Consider the following 20,273-nt stretch of genomic DNA (forward strand, 5'->3'; position numbering starts at 1 on the left):
TATAGATTATTATTATTATAATTATTTCAACAATTTGTCAAAAAAATAATTATTTCAACAAAAAACATAGTATTTTTCATAATCATAACTTTTTGGGATTACATAATTACGACATATTATACAACAGTGGACTTTCCTTTCTTAAAAAGTGTTTATCATTGATATATATATATATATATATATATATATATATATATACCTTTCTCTCAGTTTGGTTTCCCAAGCCGTGATGAAAGAGAAGGGTTGTATTAGGTCTCGATAGCCAACACAAACATTTAATTAATCTCCATGACATGGGCCGAATGCATAACAGTGTTAATGTTAGGTCGTTCCCTAGAAGCAACATGTTGTATAACTTAAGTACGAGTCAAATGAGCAAGGGTCCCAACATCGCCATCGAGATATAGTAAAAAATAAGCAAGGGTTCCCACATCTTCATGAACGGGTGTGGGTAAAGAAATTTATTCACTCTTACATGGAATATAGGTACTCTTACATGGGAATCTATGGAAATAGTGGATACTATGACTATGAGGAATAATAATTTTACGTGCATACAAGAAACTAAATGTGTGGATGAAAAGGCAAAAGAATTATATAGTTCATGAATTAAGCATTGGTACATTCACAAAGTTACATTGGGACATGTGATAGACATTATTGTGAATAATGAATGGAAGAAGCATATTATGAATGTAAACATGATAGAAGATCATATCATAACCCTAGAATATGTTTTGGAATAAGACAACTTTAGTGTTATTAGTGCCTACGCACCTCATGTACGGTTGAAAGAACACCTTAAAGTAAAGTTTGTGAGGATTTAAAAGCTTAATTTAGGATATACCACTAGGAGAAAATATCTTTTTAAGAGAGAATCTAAATGGTTATGGAGGGAGTGTTTTGAGATGTTTTGAAGGCCAGGGGCGGAGCCACCCCCCAGCTAGGCTGGGCTAGTGCCCAGGCTCAGCTCCAACTTTCCTTTGTAGCCAGCCCAACCATTACTACAACTTTGAGCTTTTCCTGCGAAATTTTGGGCTAATTCCTGCAGATTTTCCTGAGATTACTACAACATTGAGCTTTTCCTGCGGATTTTTGGGCTAATTCCTGCAGATTTTCCTGAGCTTTTCCTATGGAAACACATTTCCTGCAGATTTTGCCAAGGATTTAGGTTCCCAGGTGAGGTAATACTAGGATTTTGCCCAGGCTCTAGAAAAATCCTGGCTCCGCCACTGTTGAAGGCGTGTGTGGGGGTATGGCCTTGGGGAGATAAACGTGGAGGGTAAATCCATCCTGGATTTTTTGTCGGCTTTTGATCTTACTATAGCTAATATGTGATTTTGGAAAAGAAAGATGCATCTTATCTCATACAAGAGCGAGGGTGTCATATTCTCAGATAGATTTATTTTTTATTAGGAAATTTGTCAAAAAGATTTGTTTAGACTATAAAGTCTTACCAGGAGAGAGTTTGACTACCGAACATAGAGTATTGGTTACGATTGTGAGGGTTAAGAGGTGAACGGAGAAAAGATGCCATGTCTGGGCTCCAAAGGATCAAGTGGTGACATTTAAAGGGTTAAAAACAAATTAGTTTCCAACACAAGATTTTAATGGGAGGTTTTAAGAAACTACATGGAAGCACCAATGACTTGGTAAGAAGATGTTACATGGGATTAGAAAAGTAACAAAAGAAAAGGTGGGAAAATCAAGTGGTTTTGGACCTAGGGGTATAGAATATTTGTGGCAGAAGTAAAGTGTTCAAAGTAAAGTGATAATCAAAAGAAAATGTTTTAAAGAGTCGTTTTGGTGCAAAAGTGCCAAATTTTGGGAAAGTTATAAGATGAACAAGGAGACCAAGAATGTGTTGCACGAAGCAAGAATGTAAACTTTTGATAGGTTATATCAATCCTTAGGCACCAAGGAGTGAGAATATATATATATATATATATATATATATATATATATATATATATATATATATATATATATATAGTCTTTCTAAGGGACGAAAAATAAATACAAGAGAATTAGATCAAGTGAAGTGTATGAAAGATGAAGAGGGTAAAATTATTGTTCAGGAAAGAGATATAAAGCATAGATGGAAGAAGTATTTCCACAACTTATTTAACGAAGGTTATGTGATCTTACTATACTCTAACAACCCATACATTAGATAGGAGAACCAAAACTATAACTACCATCGTCAGATTCAAGAACATGAGGTAAAGTAAACGTTGAAAAGGAGGATGATGAAAATGTGAACTCCCAACCATTTATGCGTTGGAGAGACCGTTTCGAGTGATGACATGATATCATACCTATTAAAGGGTGGAAAATTCTAAGAGACAAAGGCATTGAGTGGCTTAATTTTTTTTTTTTTAAAGAAATGATATGGTCAAAGCAAATGCCGGATTAGTGGAGAAAAACACTTTAATTTTGATTCATAAGAACAAGTGGGATATACAAAATTGGATATAGGGGAATTAAACATGAGTCATACCATAAAATTCTATAAAAAAAAAAGGAGTGATTGAACAGAAACTAAAAAAGGAGACTCATGTTACTAATAACCAATATGGTTTTATCTCTGAGAGGTCGACTATGAAATCGATATACTTACTATGATGTGTGATGGAGCGATAGACGATGGATATAAAACCAATTATTTATAATACTACTAAAATTATAAAAAAATATAAAATACAAAAATTTATGATGCATGCTTAACATGACTCTCCACATATATTTAATTTGTTGATTTGGTGTTAACTTTGTGGAATTCAATGGACATCTGCTTCAAATATTAGTAATTGAAGTATAAAAAAAAGATCGCAGATGAACCGAGTAAAGAACATACAAAATTGTAAGGAATACCACGGTACTCAATAAGCGTACAACTAAACCGAAAAGAAATAAGAAAGAAAGAAAAAACAAATAGCAAGAACAATATTTTCTTGGTGCAAAAATTGACATGTGATTTAAACTATTATTACTTTTTTTGAATGACAAATGTTATTAATTATTTGTTAGATTAATATTTACTTCTTCATTCGGGTTTGAACCCATGACCTATAATTATCCTTGGAGTGATTGAAAAAATTATTACTTATTTTAGTGACTTAGTAATTAGTTGTTAGATTAATATTTACTTATTTTAGTGACAAATGTTAAGAATATTTTCTTTTGATATACACCAGAAATGGCCTCATGTTCTTAAACTGACGTTTCACACGCATAATGAACAATCGGTACTATACGATGGTGATCGTGACATCGAGGACATAGTGAGGTATAACGAGGAAGCGTCAACCACTTTTCTCGCGTGGTTTGAAACAAATCGTCGGTATGTAGGCGGTCACAATCTGACGTATGCTGAATTTCCAACAAGATTTATTTATGTCAAGAAAGACAAACAGTAGCAGCCAAGTAAACTAGGATATCAAATTGGAAGACTTCATTACACGCCGCCTGGTATAGGGGAGTTGTACTACATGAGGATATTGTTGACCATTCAGAAGGGTTGCATGGGATATAGTTGCATAAAAACAGTTGATGGACATACCTATGACACATTCCAGGAAGCTTTGGGATTACTTGATGACGACAGAGAGTTTATAGATGGTATCACGGAACATGGTGAGTTTGGTTCGGGTCAACAATTACGTTGGTTGTTTGTGCATCTCTTAACCACTAGCACAATGACGAGCCCTGATATTGTATGGGATGCGAAATGGCAGTTGCTGTCCGATGCTATCTGTAGGAGGCATCTGAATATTTCGGGTAATATTTATTGTACTTATTTCGAAATCTATGTACCATTTTGTTTTGTGTAAGATCTGATTTTTGCATTTTTTTTCTTTGATTAAAAAGGCACAGTTTAGAAAATGGTTGACATATTCATGCTCAAAGTATTGTATGCCTGTCTCGACAAAATATATTTATCTATTTAAGTACTAATAATAAACAGATACAATTTATACTTTGATGTGAAAAAATTTATACAAAAACCTATAGAATACTGAGCTTGAAGTAAGATGCAAGTTTAAAAACTCAATTTAAGAAGAGCTTAAATACATAAATCACATATAATTGGTCTGCTAATGGTTTCAGAGTTCATGCATCATTTCAACACACTAACCAATAACATAGAATGAGTTGGAAAATGAAAGTTAAAAGGTGCGCCACCATTATTTTTATAACTTTTTGAAAGGTTCTTTGCATATTTATTTGACATCTAGAGTTTTACATATATTTATATGGCTTAGGTCTTACTATCTTATTTGTAGACCATATATTCAAGTGAAGAAAATATAATTTTAGGCCTTGTGATACTAAATTAACTGATATATGTCTCTCACACGGGTAAGAAAGATAAAATCAAGCTACCTATGACAATAGACACACCTGGGAGCTTTCCACTTTATATATCTTTTAAGTAGATCAATCCAATTCAATATACACTATTATTTATAAATGTCAGACAAATAAACACCATTTGCTACTGCTACCAAGCTATCGTAGTTTTAGTGGCAAACTTAATGGATTGTTCTTCGTATTACGTCATGATAGTGTGTATTTAGTGGTCATGAACTTAACAAATATTTTGGTATGACGACCCATGATTTGAGTAACACGTTTGATTTGTGGCTATCTACCCAAAAGAGGCTACAATTTTCCCTAGCATTTTGAGTTTTTAGGAGAAATACATAAGAGAAAATAAGCATGTTTCAATACATAATGATACGTTTAAATATAAAGGCTTCTCATGTAAAGCTTAGATTTTTACTTTCTCTTCAATGTGTACGCAAATAAATGCAAAGGTTCTAATATTAATTTTGTGTCTTTACATTTAATATACAAATCTGCGTATCGGTGCTGATGATTTGAAGAACTTGTGTTTGATTAAAATTGAAATGCTGCTTCAGAAAAACGGACGTTCGCTTACTGATTTCAAATCTATGCCCAAGCCAAACGCAGTAGACATGCCAACCTTCACAAACAAGCTTATCGTCGATGAGCTAAATTACAACAAGGATGAACTAGCAAAGACACACGCTAATATGTTATTGATGCTGACTGATGAACAGAGATGTGTGCATGACAAGATCAAGGAATCCGTTGGTTCTGACGGCGGTGGTTTCTTTTTCTTATATGGTTACGGTGGTACTAGAAAAACCTTTATATGGAAAATATTGTCGGCTGCCGTTAGATCGAAGGGGTTAATTGTTTTGAATGCTGCATCCAGCAGTATATCGACTCTTCTATTACTAGGTGGAAGAACTGCGCACTCAACGCTGACAGTCCCTATTGAGATTAATGAGGCATCATCGCTTACGATGGAAAAGGATAGTCCTAGGGCAGACCTGGTGCGTGCTGCAAAGTTGATAATTTGGGATGAGTGATATCATGTCCAAGAATGATCCCCTAAACGAGTTTAGACCTTTTTGTGGAATGACAATAGTTTTAGGTGGTGATTTCAGGCAGATATTGCATGTTGTCCGAAAAGGAACAAGGCAGAATATTGGTGATGCCTCAATCAATTCATCAAAGATATGGGCTTATTGTAATGTGTTGAGGCTTACTGTTAATATGAGATTGGGTGCATCTTCGGTACCTGTAGAGCAGGAAGACATTGCTAATTTTGGGAAGTGGATACTCTCAATTGGAAACGGCAATGACGCTTCGGATGAGAATGGTGAAATGAAGGTAGAAATTCCTGAAGATTTGCTCATATCGGACACAACAAATTCATTGATGTCACTTATAGACTTTGTGTATCCCGATTTGAATCATAAACTTGGTGACCCGCTATTTTTTCAAGAAAGGGGAATACTCGCACCAACGCTTGATTTAGTTGAGCATGTTAACGAATATACGATGTCACTGATTCCAGGTGAAGAGAAAGAGTATTTAAGCTCTGGTTCTGTTTGTCGATCAGGTGAAAATTCTGATGTCCAAAGCGAGTGGTTCACAACGGAATTTCTTAATGGTATTAAGAGCTTTGAATTCCAAATCACCGGTTGAAACTAAGGGTGGGATGTCCAGTTATGCTGATGAGAAACATCGATCAGGCCAATGGACTATGTAATGGTACGAGGCTGACAGTTACACTTCTAGGGAAGAACACGATATCCGCTACCGTAATTACAGAAAAAAGGGCAGGTACCAGAGTATTCATTCCCAGGATGAATCTTATTCCGAGTGATCCAGGACTACCCTTCAAATTCAAGCGCAGACAATTTCCATTGACGCTTTGTTTTGCAATGACATTAAATAAAAGTCAGGGTCAATCTTTATCTTGAGTGGGAGTTTATCTTCCTAAGCCCGTGTTCACGCATGGACAACTCTATGTCGTTGTCTCTCGAGTTACTTCTAGAAAAGGTTTGAAGTTGTTCATCTTGGATGAAGATAATAATGTTTGCAAGGAGACCACAAATGTTGTGTATCATGAAGTTTTTCAAAAAGTATGATCATTGATTATGTTTTAGAATTGTTGTTGCTATAATTTAAAAAACTAAAGTTGCGTATGTTTTGGAAATCGTTTTTTTTTTAATTTTTTTTGTAAGGCATACTGGTCATTACAGGACATGCAATTTCTATATAAGCAGATCCTCCTCCATTGACTTTTAATTGACGCACTTTTCAGGTATAACAATACGCGAAACTATTTTTTTTACATCGTTGTTACCCTAAAATACAATATTTACATTATACCATTGGTTTTGTAAAAAATAAAAACAAATAACAATCGGCGTTTCTGTAGCCCAAACTATATTTATACAGACCCGTAAAAAATTTAACGTTTGCATTTATAGACTAGGTGTATACATCTGACACTGACTACTATATAAAAAAATACAATTTTTTTTAGTTTTTATGATTAATAAAATACAATATGTCAACAAATAATAATATACAGTACGTCGGCGTATTTTTGCAAAAATATTACATATGATAAGTTTAACAATGAGTACATCTTATACTACAAATAATTAGTATAAGTATAAATCCAAATACTTTAATCGTTATGTGCAATGTTTAGGTATTTCAAAATATATACAACATTAACAAAATTAAGATGATATTTTTTCCCATATCAAATTTAAATTATAACCACACTTATAACTTTAAGATAGCATAATATAAAATCCATACATTTGATCAAAAAACTTTTTTTATTTCCCCGTGCTTGGCACGGGTGACTATACTAGTTGGAGTTTTATTTGTCTACCTCACTTTCGTTTGTGTTCATAGACATATGTAGAAATTTTCTTTTTCATGTGGCCATGCTTTTGATTTGTGGTCTTGGTATTTATTTAGATTCAATGAGAACAGTCCATGGAGAGAGAGGTCTAATATAAATGTTGGCGGTGGGCATGTTCTGTTGTGTGACGGTGCATTTCTAAGTTCTTATATAAATAAAAGAAACCATATAACCAAACCGATTTTATAGAAGTATATATATTGAATAAAATTGTTTTCGTGGTCTATTCGTGAGATTACCTCTCGCGAGATATAGCACCACTCTTTTTTTAATCGTATGAAATCCAAAGTATGTGCCTTTTTATTTTGTATAAAGTACACATCTTCCTATTTACTATGCTCTTCCTAATTAATGATTTTAAACGAGCCATCGTACATGTTACACATCAATTAACAAATGAAATCCAAAATCTATTTTTTTTAATCGTATGAAATCCAAAATCTAAAATTTATGATAAAAAATTAAACAAATGACACCTTAAATTAACAAAATAAATTATTATAATGTTGATATTTCCATTGGAGCCTACATTGGGTTATATTGTCGCATAAGACTAAGAAAAACCACAAAAATAAGATGGACACCACATCTTCAACCAAAATCATTAGAACTATACAAGATTTATAAAGTACACATCTTCCTATTTACTATGCTCTTCCTAATTAATGATTTTAAACGAGCCATCATACATGTTACACATCAATTAACAAATGAAATCCAAAATCTATTTTTTTTAATCGTATGAAATCCAAAATCTAAAATTTATGATAAAAAATTAAACAAATGACACCTTAAATTAACAAAATAAATTATTATAATGTTGAAATTTCCATTGGAGCCTACATTGGGTTATATTGTCGCATAAGACTAAGAAAAACCACAAAAATAAGATGGACACCACATCTTCAACCAAAATCATTAGAACATATACAAGTCATCTCACTTGTATGTTATTCAACACCTACTATTTCATCAATTATAGAACTTAAACTCATATTTGACACATTAACATCTCTCCCTCCAAGTGTGTGACTCTTCATGTATAATTATGTGACATAGCTAAATAAGGTCAAACAAAGACACAACATGGTCAAAAGGTGAGTCGGTGGTAATTCAATAGAGGGAGTTTATGTTGTTTCCCTTCATGAGAAGAGAGAAGAAATTAGAAAAGGAAAAAAAAAAGATGTAAAAGAAATTTGAGATTGAGAGAATGATACTGGTAAAAAAAAAATAGAATGGTGTGTTCTGTCATGAGGTTATAAGGAATGAAGTGAGTTGCTCGTAATTCTACGAGTTTAAGGAAAGAGTTGAAGTTTTTTTAATTTACCAAAAAGTTATATTCAATTAAAAAAACGTCACAACATTTAAACATGTCTAATAAACATGTATTTTGTCAACTCAACATGACATATCATATCAGAGTTTTTCTATGGCTAAATCTCACCAAAGATCAAAAGTGAAGGAATTTAAAATAATAGAAATTGATTAAAAAAATTACAAGAAAGCGAACGACATCCAAAAACTTAAATTTAATATAAAAATTAAACAAATGACATCCAACAACTAATAAAACAATTCATCATAAAGTTCAGAGTTCTCGAGAGCTTACAATGAGTTGGACCATCACATTAAGCTAAAAGCAACCACACACAAGTGAGATTGTCAACACATCTTCACTCAAAACCTTAAGTCATTAGATACATTGTTCATCTCATTTATATGTTTTTCAACATTTACTTTTGCTTCCAATGTGGAACTTTAAGTCACAAGTGACACATTAATATATCCTCCTTAAGTGTCAGACTCTCTACATGTGTGATATGATAACATTGGCAAATAAAGCCAGATGAGGGCCCAAAATGGTAAAAAATAAATGTGGGTTGACATTGGTTTCATAGAGAGAGGTTTATGTTTCTTACTTTCATGAGAAGAGAGAAAGAATATTATAAAAAGGAAGAATGAAAAAGAAATTTGAACATGAGTTAATGATAATCGAAAAAAAGTACTGCTTTTTGTTCGTGGATGTATTGGAAATAGGGTGAGTTGCTGATGATTTTATTGGTTAGTTGAAGGAGTTGGAGATTAATGAGTAGTTATTTTACCAAAAACATATGCTCAATTAAAAATATGTCGGATCATTTTAAATTGTAAATTTGTCAACTCAGTATGACATATTTGCATTTTTTTTATTGTTTGATCCCACCAAAGACTAAAAGTGAATGTATTTGAAATAATAGAGGTTGAAAAAAAAATTGCATCAAAATTGCGAGGTCAGACGCCGTCACCAGGGACTTGAGTGTGAGTCTTCAATGACAGTTGTCATTTCATCTATCTACTAAAAAGAAATTGCATAAAGCAAACGACATTAAAAAACTTAAATTTAATAATAATAAAAATTAAGAAAATGACATCCAAAAAATAGCAAAACAATTCATCATAATGTTCAGAGTTACGAGGGAGACGCAAGTGATATTGACATCACATTTTTACTAAAAAAACTTAATACATTAGTTATATTGGTCATCTCATTTATATGTTTCTCAATATCTACTCTTCCATCCAATGTAGAAGTTTAAATCGCACATGACACATTAACATATCTCTTTTAAGTGCGTGTCTATTATCAGGTGAGATAAACAAACAAAGTCAGAGGCACAACATGGTAAAATAAATGTGGGTTGACGGTTGTTTCATTTATGGATGTCTTTGTTCTTTTCTTTTATGAGAAGAGAGAAAGTAAATTGGCAAAAGAAAGAAGATGAAAAATAAATTTAAACACGAGATAATAAGTTATAAGCTAGTGAAATAAACGATAAGTTCTTGATGAAATTACTGTTACTAATCGGGTCATTGTCTATCATATGAACTTATAAGTTACAAACTAGTTCATTGGTCTTACAAAACAGACTCTAAAGTTTTCCAAGTTAGTCAAAGGACAACCCATTCCTTTATCCCCCCCCCCTCTCTCTCTCCCTCTCTCTCTCATTGTCTATTTATAATTATAATATATAGTTAAATAGAGACCTCAATCGTGTGCACATGTAAATATAGCATCGTATTGTCTAAACTTGTAATAAACATGTCATGTTTCACATCTGTTACAAAAATATCAACAACCTTGCCAACTATTTACTTAAATGATCATGTTTAAAATTTAGTTGCCTGGCTATTTACCTTGACAGTTACACCAAAGCACTCGTTTTTGACTATAACGAAAACTATTCACGGTCATAGACAATATAAAATCAACCACAACATAAAGCGAATAGTCATTAATCTCCAACTTGTTATTTTCTTTCTTTCTTTCTTTTCTCTCCATTGAATTGTTTTGTTTTCATTTCAATTCTTGTGGATTAAGTCGTACAATAATGAGCATAAATTCAAATGATACGTTGTTCTACGAAATTAAAAGATTGAATGAAAATATATACAAAATTTGTTTTGAGGCTCCACCCCATATAGTTTCAGATGGTTTATGGAGTGGTCACGAAATTGGAAGGAGACCAATGAAATCTTTCTTGACCTTGTTTGAGTTACAATTGGTTATCATTTTTGCACTCACGCAAATATGCAGTTTCCTTCTCAAACCTTTGAAACTCCCTAGATTCCTTTCACAAATGATTGTAAGTATATCTAATTGACATACTTTTTTTAAAAAATAATTTTTTTAATGCATGTTTAGATTCTGGATAAGTTGATCATTGATTTTGTTTCTAATTTAATTTCTTCCATCTATAACTTTCATTTGAAATTCATTACACCATTGTCCCACAATAATCAATCTATTTGACCATTTCACAGAAATGAAGAAAATTATATAAATAAAAGAGATAAAGTAATATTTTTACTAAATTACCATTATTAAATAATATTTATCATTATTATAAATGCAAAGTGAAGTATATTGAGTTGATAGTAATGCATTTAATATTAATTAGAGTAAAATTAAAAAATATATAATTAATAACTCCTTCAAAATTAAAAGCGACCGTCATTTTCAAACAACTGTTTTATACAAATAGGTTAATTATTGTAGGATATAGAAAATAATTTATAGATAGTATTTTCTAGAGATGGAATTAAACACATTATTCATTCCATTTGCAGGCTGGGTTGATTCTAGGTGTCTCATTTGATCTAAAACCATTGGACACATACATGGGTAGGTTGTTTCCATATGGAACTCATGACGTAATTTCATCAATTTCATCATTAGGAATGGTGCTTTTTGTTTTCATAAACGGTGTACAAATGGATTTCAGCTTGATAACAAGGACAGGAAAGAGAGCATGGATAATTTCAATAATTGGATTATTTGTACCATTATGTGTTGGTTTTATACCACTACTAACATTGCCTGGAAGAATCGAAGCCATTAAGAAAATACATGGTGATGGAATCCCAGTGACAGTGTTATCACACAGTCTAAGTCAATTTGCAACAATCGCTTCACTACTAAGTGAACTTCAAATTCAAAACTCTGAGCTTGGTAGATTGTCTTTATCCTCGGCTTTGGTCAGTGACATATTGGTCACACTTATTTCAACCAATATTGTTGCGCTTAAAACTAGTCCTAATTCTACGGCGCTCTTAAGAAATATATTCTTACTTTTCATATTTTTTGTATTAATTCCATTGGTATGTAGACCAATAATGTTTTGGATCATCAAACGTACACCAGAAGGAAGACCTGTGAAAGATGGTTACATTTATGTTATCATTGCAATGGTTTTTGTTCTTGGTATTTTTTCAGTTAAGATTAATCAAGAATTTGTCTTAGGAGCCTTCATTTTGGGACTGTCTGTTCCTGAAGGAGCTCCTTTAGGATCTGCATTGGTTAAGAAGCTTCAGTTCTTTGGTACAACATTATTTTTGCCTATCTTTGTAACTACTTGTGTGTTGAAAGCTGATTTTTCAATGGATTTGACATCGTATGTTATGGTGTCTAATGGTTTAGTGGTCCTAGCAATTCACATGGTCAAAATGACAGCATGTTTTATAACTGCTCTTTGTTGCAAGATGCCTGTCACTGATGCTTTGTGTATTTCCCTCATTTTGAACACTAAAGGTGTGGTGGAAGTTGGCGTCTACAATTCTGCATTTGACGATCAAGTATTGCATTTAACTTTTTTTAGGTTTAAAAATATTTTTTCGTCCCTTATTATTATAAGATTATTTTGGTTTTGGCCACCAAAAAAAAAATTTGATTTTGGTCCCTCGTTTCTTCCTCAACTTTGATTCTCATAGCTATTTAAAAATACTTGCAAATATTATAACTATAAGAGTCACACTTTAAAAACGAGGGATCAAAAGAAGACACAACATAATATGTATGTATGTATGTATGTATGTATGTATGTATGTATGTATGTATGTATGTATATAGGTAGTACATAATTTGGATTCTATTTGGTCCCTAAATTATAGAAATATAATAAGTGATCTCTAAACTACTTTCAATCAATCTTGCTAGTCCTTGAACTATCATTATCTCTCTCATTGTTACGATAACTGAGAGACTAACTTGATGGATTTATCATAGTGTAAGGATTGATTATCATATTTTTATAGTTTAGGAACCAAAGAGGAGAGAGAGTTACAGTTTAGACTAAATTGAAATTTTACTCTATGTATATGGACTATTATTCTTATTCAAATCTGATGAATCTATGTATGTATGCAGGTTATTAATAGGAAAACATATGGAGTGATGATGATGAGTATAATGATTATTGCAACCATTGTGCATTGGTCACTGAAGTTATTATATGATCCATCGAGAAAATATGTTGGATACCAAAAAAGGAACATGATTAGCTTAAAAAAAAACTCAGAGCTGAGAATACTCGTAACACTTCAAAAACAGAACCATATTTCAGCAACAATAGATTTCCTAGACTTATGTTGTCCAACACAAGAGAAACCAATCACAATTGATGTTCTTCATGTAATTGAGCTTGTTGGAAGAGCTTTACCTCTATTCATTCCTCATTGCCTTCAAAGACAAGCATCAGGATCGACTTCATATAAATCATACTCAGACGATTTTATCCTTGCATTTGATATCTACGAGCACAATAATCAAAATGCAGTATCAATAAACACTTACACAGCAATATCTCCACCAAATCTCATGTTTGAAGATGTTTGTAATCTTGCATTGGACAAAGTTGCAACTATTATCATTCTTCCATTTCATATAACATGGTCAAGTGATGGTGTAGTTGAATCTGATGACAAGAAAGTACTAAGAGCATTGAACCGCAAAGTACTTGAAATTGCTCCATGTTCCGTTGGAATACTTGTAACTCGTGCTAATTCAATACCGAAACCAACACCAACAACATCAATAACATCAGAATATTCTAATACTCGATTAGCCATCATATATTTAGGCGGAAATGACGATGATGAAGAGGTCTTATGTTTTGCAAAACGAACAATGAATAATCCTAGGATCAACCTGGTTGTTTACCGTCTTGTTGCTAAGGAAAACATTGAAGAAATGGAAGAGTTAATGGTAATTGGTGATGCAATGTTGGAAGAATTGAGACATGCTGAAAATGTGAGGTATCAAGAAGTTTTCACTCAGAATGGATCAGAAACCGCATCTTTTCTACGTGAGATAATGAATGAACATGATTTTTTTATAGTTGGAAGAAGACATGAAACTCAATCTCCTCAAACTGATGGATTGGCAGAATGGAGTGAATTTCCAGAACTTGGTGCTATTGGTGATTTTCTTGCTTCACCTGATCTTAATAGTAATGCATCTGTTTTGGTTGTGCAACAACAACTCTCACGTGCGAATGACCTCAAAGGGTGGGTTTTGTAGTTGTCTAGACATAATAGATAGAGGCACACTCGATGGACAGTTAGAAAAACAAACAACAAATTTTTGCAATAAAATTTATGTATGGCCTGCTAAAGAGGAATTATGGATTTTTGAACTATAGTAGAAAGTCCAACCACATGTAAATATCAATGTCCATTGAAAAAACAATTTTGAAGATTTTAATTGAGTTTGCATACGTTTTTTTTTTATAGTAATGTGTATGAGAATAAACGATGATTGAAATGAAAGGCTAGCTATTGGAAAGAAATCAGTTGCATGGAACAAAGAAATGTATATAGAAGAGAACAAATACAAATTCATTCTCTCTTTTTTTGTTACAAAATACAAATTCATTCTACTTATTGAGAAAAACGTAGAACACAATTTTGTTCCTCAAGTAAAAAAAACGTCTACAAATATTCTATATCATTATTACAAAACCAGAACACATTACTCCCATCATCAGGAATTGCATTTTGTGTTTATATTTTTCTTATGTAATGGAATGTTGTATTTTCGTATTGGTAGTCTTGAGAACTATTTGTGACTTTTGTTTTGAGTGACAAAAATGGGTGATATATTTTTTCTCAAAAACAAAAAATTAGTTTTTACTCTGTATTTATTAAGAACTTAGAGCATCTTTAATGATCATAATTTAAGTAACTCATTCCGAACTTGTCGCTTCTTTAGTGGGTTTCATTATGCCACATCATATTTATACAACTCATTATACTTTTACCCCAATGGTGTATATTTGACCAACACATAAGATGCAACAACTTATTTGATTATTTTGTTTCGTTGATTAAAAAGTATAAGTAATTCTATACTCATATGGAAAGACATTTTATTTAATAAATTAATGCTTTTATTATTACATATATTTTCTTGATTTTTATTTTAAAAGTAATTAATTTTCATGTTAGCGAATACATGGAGATGACTTGTCATTAAAATCTACCACGTCAATATTTTTTGGTCAAAATTGGTACACATGTACATGGGGACTAGTAAATCCAAATTGAGGCAAAATTGATGGGTCAATAGATCATTTCAAATTTGAAAGAGCAAAATCACACACTCGTAGTTATAAACTCTGCAAAATGGTCCCCCATTCCTTCTTTTAACGAGGATCCAACGGTTATGAGCTCATCCAAGATAAGACTGCAATAGTAGCCATTGGGTGAATCCGACCGAAACCCAACCAAAGAGGCCACATGTTTTCTTCAATGCCCTTCATTTGCTTCTTCTTATTCTCTCTCAAATCCTTTCAATCTAAAAACCCTAGCGCCACCGCCACTTTCTAATTTTGGCTACCACATACCACATCTTCCAAGTTCAACTAATCAAATTGTTTCTTATCATCTATTCTTCGAAATCCCTCAACAACTATCAAGAAAGATTGATCGCAAACTTGTGGATTTTAGTTGTCAAAAAGAGGCTCACCCCATGCAAAGTTAGAGAGAGTATATATTTTTACAATCATGTATAGTTTGTTAAATGATTTACACCCTCTAAACTTAGATATATCATATATGTACTCTTTCTTTGTTCCCTCAAAAAAAAAAAAATGTACTCTTTGTTTGTATTTAAGTCCAGAGTAGTTTTTGCAAACCATTGCCACATTTTATTAGCCTTGTGTGAATGTTGTGGAGTTAGCTGTAACCCGAATTCCTAGACTCAATTAGAAACAAAAATTAGGGACCCTTTTAAGATCATTTCTGTGTCCCTGGTTATACATGTATCTGACTTGAGTTTGTTAGTATTCAAATAAATTTTTGTTATATTGTCTCTTTCTACAAAGGAATCCATTTTCTCTTTCACTAATTCTAATTGAGGTAATAAAATATGGGAAATGATAAATGAACAACCTAAAGGTTGTCCACACCGTATTTTCCTACGGTTAAGGGTACAAATCAAGTTTTTTTAATCTTGGAAAGCGTGCCAGCCACAATTGCTCAATGAAAAAGATACGGTGTGTGGAAAGTTGTTGGTTTTTGGTTGTTAAAATAACAGTGCTCATAAAATATTATGTTCTTAAACGACTAAAATGCAAATAAATTTGAATGTTGGTCTATGCCATGAGTGAATCGGTGTGAGATAGTAAGGTATAAGGTTGACTGAATTTTAATGGGGCGAATCAGTGGCGGAGCCAGGAATTTCCACTTGTGGGGGCATCATATACAATAGCGGATCCAAGAATTTTGAATAGTAGGCACACCATAGATCTCAACTTATAGCATTATATATATATAGATAGATAGATATAGATAGATAGATAGATTTATTTTATTTAACATATAACGACTCTCAGTATAATAATAAACAAATTATAAACTGCTTAATATGGAAAATATAAATTGAAATCTATAAGAAGGGTCAATAATGAAATATAGGAAGGAGAAGAATGAGAGGAGAAGACGACTTGAAGGACTAGAGTAATTAAAATAACGAGATGTGAGAATGAAATATGCTTATAGTTAAATGAGGGAACAAGGATCATAATTTTTTTTTTTTGAAGGAAGGATCATAATATTAGTTGAGAAATGCTAACGGACGTCCCCAAACACTTTTTAAGACTTTTAATTAAATGATATATTTTTATGAATTTTTGTGTTTTTGATGCATTGAAAATTGTAGTAATTAACCTTTTTAAGAAAAAATTTATTAATTTAAAATTGTTAAAGAGTGTCTCGAGACACTCGTTATATTAGTTAATTATGTTTACAGTTGTTAAAGGGAAATTGCACATGAAAGAGAGATAATAAAAAAACTTATCAAATTAACCTTGTTAAAATAACTTGGAAGTGGAGAACATAATACTGATTACTGAGTTAAGAAAATGTAATTAGCTGTAAAAATAACAGTTATTGAGACAAATTGGTTTGCTATAATTATTATGAAACAAAGAGAGTATATTTGTATGTGGGGCAATGAACAATATTAGTCATTTTATAACACAACAAATAAGACTAAGCAGGTGTGTTGTTTGTGTGTTCGTGGTGGAGTGATGGATGTAAGTCATATTGGTCAAATATAAGTACTAACAATGTTCTTCGAAGAAGAGAGTCATTGGAGAGGTAATTAGAAAGGAAATGAGAGTCATTGGAGAGGTAATTAGAAAGGAAATGAGAGTCAATACACTTTCAATGACTATCAATACTAATAACTCCATGTGGTACCTAAAGAGAGGGAAATTTGGTTTCAATTGTGATTATTGGCAATAAAGGTATTTTATTCTTACATGTGGTACCTTTTTTTTTTTTTTTTGAAGGATACATGTGGTACCTAAAGGGAGAAAAATTTGAAATTAAAATCACATGAAGAAGGAGTACTGGCGTGATGAAAATTTAAAAGAATGATCATTTTTTTCTCTTAACTTTCCAGCCAAAGAAATAATGAGGTATGAGGCAATAAAGTCTTAACTCTATTTGATTATACAAGCTAGAGGATATCACAATTTTCTTAATTTTTTTTATACAAAAAACGAATTCTTAAATAAATAAATGATAAATCAATTAGATTATTAAAATGACTTGCATAAAATATTGCGGCGTTACAAAATCAATCTTTATCTAGGTATCAATGTATCAATCAATTCATATTTTATAGGGGATGATTTATCCCCCCTGCCCCCTCGAGCTTATTGTTGCATTCGTCATATCGACTAGCACATGTGACATTTTGGTAAAAACAATTACATTTGTTTGACGTGAAAAGAAAAAAAAAATTACATTGATAGTATTGTGAAGTGTTTAAATATATTAAATGAACATTATCAACATTAATGTAATTTGTTGTTGGATTTGCTTCTCTATGAGATAAAATTTACGTGCTTTTGTGGTGATGGTCATGCTATGAGTCGGTTTGACAGGTTTCAATTATCTGAGGATTGGTGTATGAACTGGCCTAATTGTGTGCAAGTAGCTTTGGTTAGGGGGTTTTCTAATCATTATCTGATTATGTTATTTGTTGATGAGGAAAATTGGGGTCCTAAACTGATACACAAGTTGAAGTGTTGGTCGAATTTCCCGGGTTATATAGAGTTTATGATTGATCAGTGACCCAAGGCGCAAGTTTCAGGGTGGGAGGGTATGTTCTCAAGGACAAATTCAAATTGATCAAAAGTAGTCTTAAAAGGTGGCATCAGACTCATTCTCAGAATCTGGAAGGAAAGATAAAAAGCGTGAAAGACCGAATTTCTTTTCTCAATACTCTAGGAGAAGAGGCTAAGTTAGGAGTAGAGTCGGTGGAAGAGATTCACGCTATTTTGCCTAGTTTGTTATCGACTGCGAAGACTTTTAATACAACACAAAGGTAGAATTCGTGTTTGAACTAGCTTAATGAAAGGGATGGAAACACTAAATTCTTCCATGGTATTATGTTAGCAAGAATAAGGTTAAATTCTATAATTTTGTTGAATGTTAATGGTGAACAAGTGGAGAGTGTGAATAATATTTGAGTGGTGGTGCATGATCATTTTTCAAATCATTTTAAATATAGTAATATGGAGAGACCACGGGTGGAAGATCTAAATTTTAAAGTTCTTAGGGGATTTGAAGGGAGCAATTTAATTAAACCCTTTAGTGAGGAAGAGGTGAAGTGTGCGGTGCGGGAGTGTGCTAGTTTTAAAAGTTTAAGTTCTAATTGTGCAAATTTTGGTCTTGTCAAAGATTTTTGGACCGAGATTAAAAGTGATGTGTTGAGGTTTCTGTTAGAGTTTCATAGAAATGGCAAGTTTACAAAAGGGGTGAATTATACTTTTATTGTGTTGATTTTGAAAGTGGAGAACCCGCAAAGGTTGAATGAATTTAGGCTGATTTCTCTTGTAGGTTGCCTCTATAAGATTTTGGCCAAGGTGGTAGCTAACCTGATTCGATGTGTAACTAGGAGTGTTATCTCTGATACTTAGTCTAATTTAATTAAAAGGGGACATTTTATGGACATTATTCTTATAGTAAATGAGGTGGTTGATGAATCAATAAAGTCTAGAAAGATTAGCTTATGTTTAAGGTTGACTACAAAAAGGTCTATGATTATGTTGATTGGTCATGTTTAGAAGCAGTAATCGTTAAAATGAATCTCCCGATGTTGTGGAGAAAATGGATTACAGAGTGTGTTACTACTGCAACGACTTGTGTGCTTGTCAATAGAAGTCCAACTGACAAATTCCCTTTAGAGAGGGGGTTACGGGAGGGTGATCCTTTATCCCCTTTTCTTTTTTTGATGGCGGCAAAATCCCTATATATTATGCTAAATTATGAAGTGGAAAATGGTTTGGTGTCTGGGTATAGTGTGAGGAATATCAAAATTGCTAACGCAAATGTAAGCATTTCTCATCTGTAGTTTGCGGATGATACTATTCTTCTGGCCAAGAAAAGTTGGGTTAATGTTTGTGCAATAAAAGCGGTCCTTATTCTGTTTAAGGTAATTTCGAGTTTAAAAGTAAACTTTCATAAGAGTATGTTAGGGGGGTTAATGATTCGAATTCGTAGTTGGCTCAAGCAGTGGTGATTTTGAATAATCGAGCTCGTAATATTCCTTTTTTGTACCTCAATTTACCGATGGGTGGAGATTCACGCCTCTTACAGCTCTGATATCATTTGCTTGACCATATCAAAAAAAGATTGCGTAGTTGGAAGAGGAGTCATTTGTTGATGGGGGGTCAATTGTTGCTTTGAAAATATGTCATGTCTTCACTTCCTGTATATTTACTCTCCTTCTTCAAGGCTCCTACATTTCCTCTATTGAAACTTTATTTAGATGTTTTTTTGGGGGTGGCTAGAGAATTTAAGGAAAATTATGTGGATAAGTTAGGATACCACTTGTTTAGATAAGCAGAAGGGGTAGTTGGGGGTGCTTGGGATTCGAGAATTTAATTTGGCATTGTTGGAAAAATGGTTTTGAGGATGAAGATATGTTGTGGTTTAAGGTGTTAGTAGTAAGATACGGGTTGGAAATAGGGACAGTGCATGATTGAGGGATGTTGATTCAACTTAGTGGGAGCAATTATTAGTTGTGAGGCGTGGGAAAGGTTTGCAGGTGCGGGAGTGGTTTGATAATAATTTGGTGCAGGAAGTGGGTGATGGGGGTCAAAACGTGGTTTCAGACGAATAGGTGGTTGAGAAAGGGCTTTGTGTGTTAGATTTAGAAGTTTGTTTAATCTGGCGGAAA

General features: G+C 32.7%; 1 protein-coding gene across 1 annotated transcript; it reads left to right on the forward strand.

Annotated features, from left to right (window-relative positions):
• Window positions 1-10,632: 10,632 nt before the first annotated feature.
• Window positions 10,633-14,282, forward strand: LOC146940772 (cation/H(+) antiporter 4-like). Its single transcript, XM_085757985.1, has 3 exons — window positions 10,633-10,887; window positions 11,372-12,376; window positions 12,948-14,282. Exons 1-3 carry the CDS (start codon window positions 10,633-10,635, stop codon window positions 14,097-14,099), a joined length of 2,412 nt encoding a protein of 803 aa, XP_085614111.1. The 3' UTR covers window positions 14,100-14,282.
• Window positions 14,283-20,273: the final 5,991 nt, after the last annotated feature.

Source organism: Medicago sativa, chromosome 3 (assembly GCF_051527215.1).
Source record: "Medicago sativa cultivar Bolivia chromosome 3, Bolivia_mono, whole genome shotgun sequence".
Taxonomy (NCBI): domain Eukaryota; kingdom Viridiplantae; phylum Streptophyta; class Magnoliopsida; order Fabales; family Fabaceae; genus Medicago; species Medicago sativa.

Excerpts from the sequence above, each read along its gene's own strand:
- LOC146940772 (XM_085757985.1), top strand. The coding sequence starts at position 10,633 with ATGAGCATAAATTCAAATGATACGTTGTTCTACGAAATTAAAAGATTG. Across the intron at positions 10,888-11,371 it reads GATTCCTTTCACAAATGATT|GCTGGGTTGATTCTAGGTGT; the intron begins GTAAGTATATCT and ends TTCCATTTGCAG. Across the intron at positions 12,377-12,947 it reads ATTCTGCATTTGACGATCAA|GTTATTAATAGGAAAACATA; the intron begins GTATTGCATTTA and ends GTATGTATGCAG.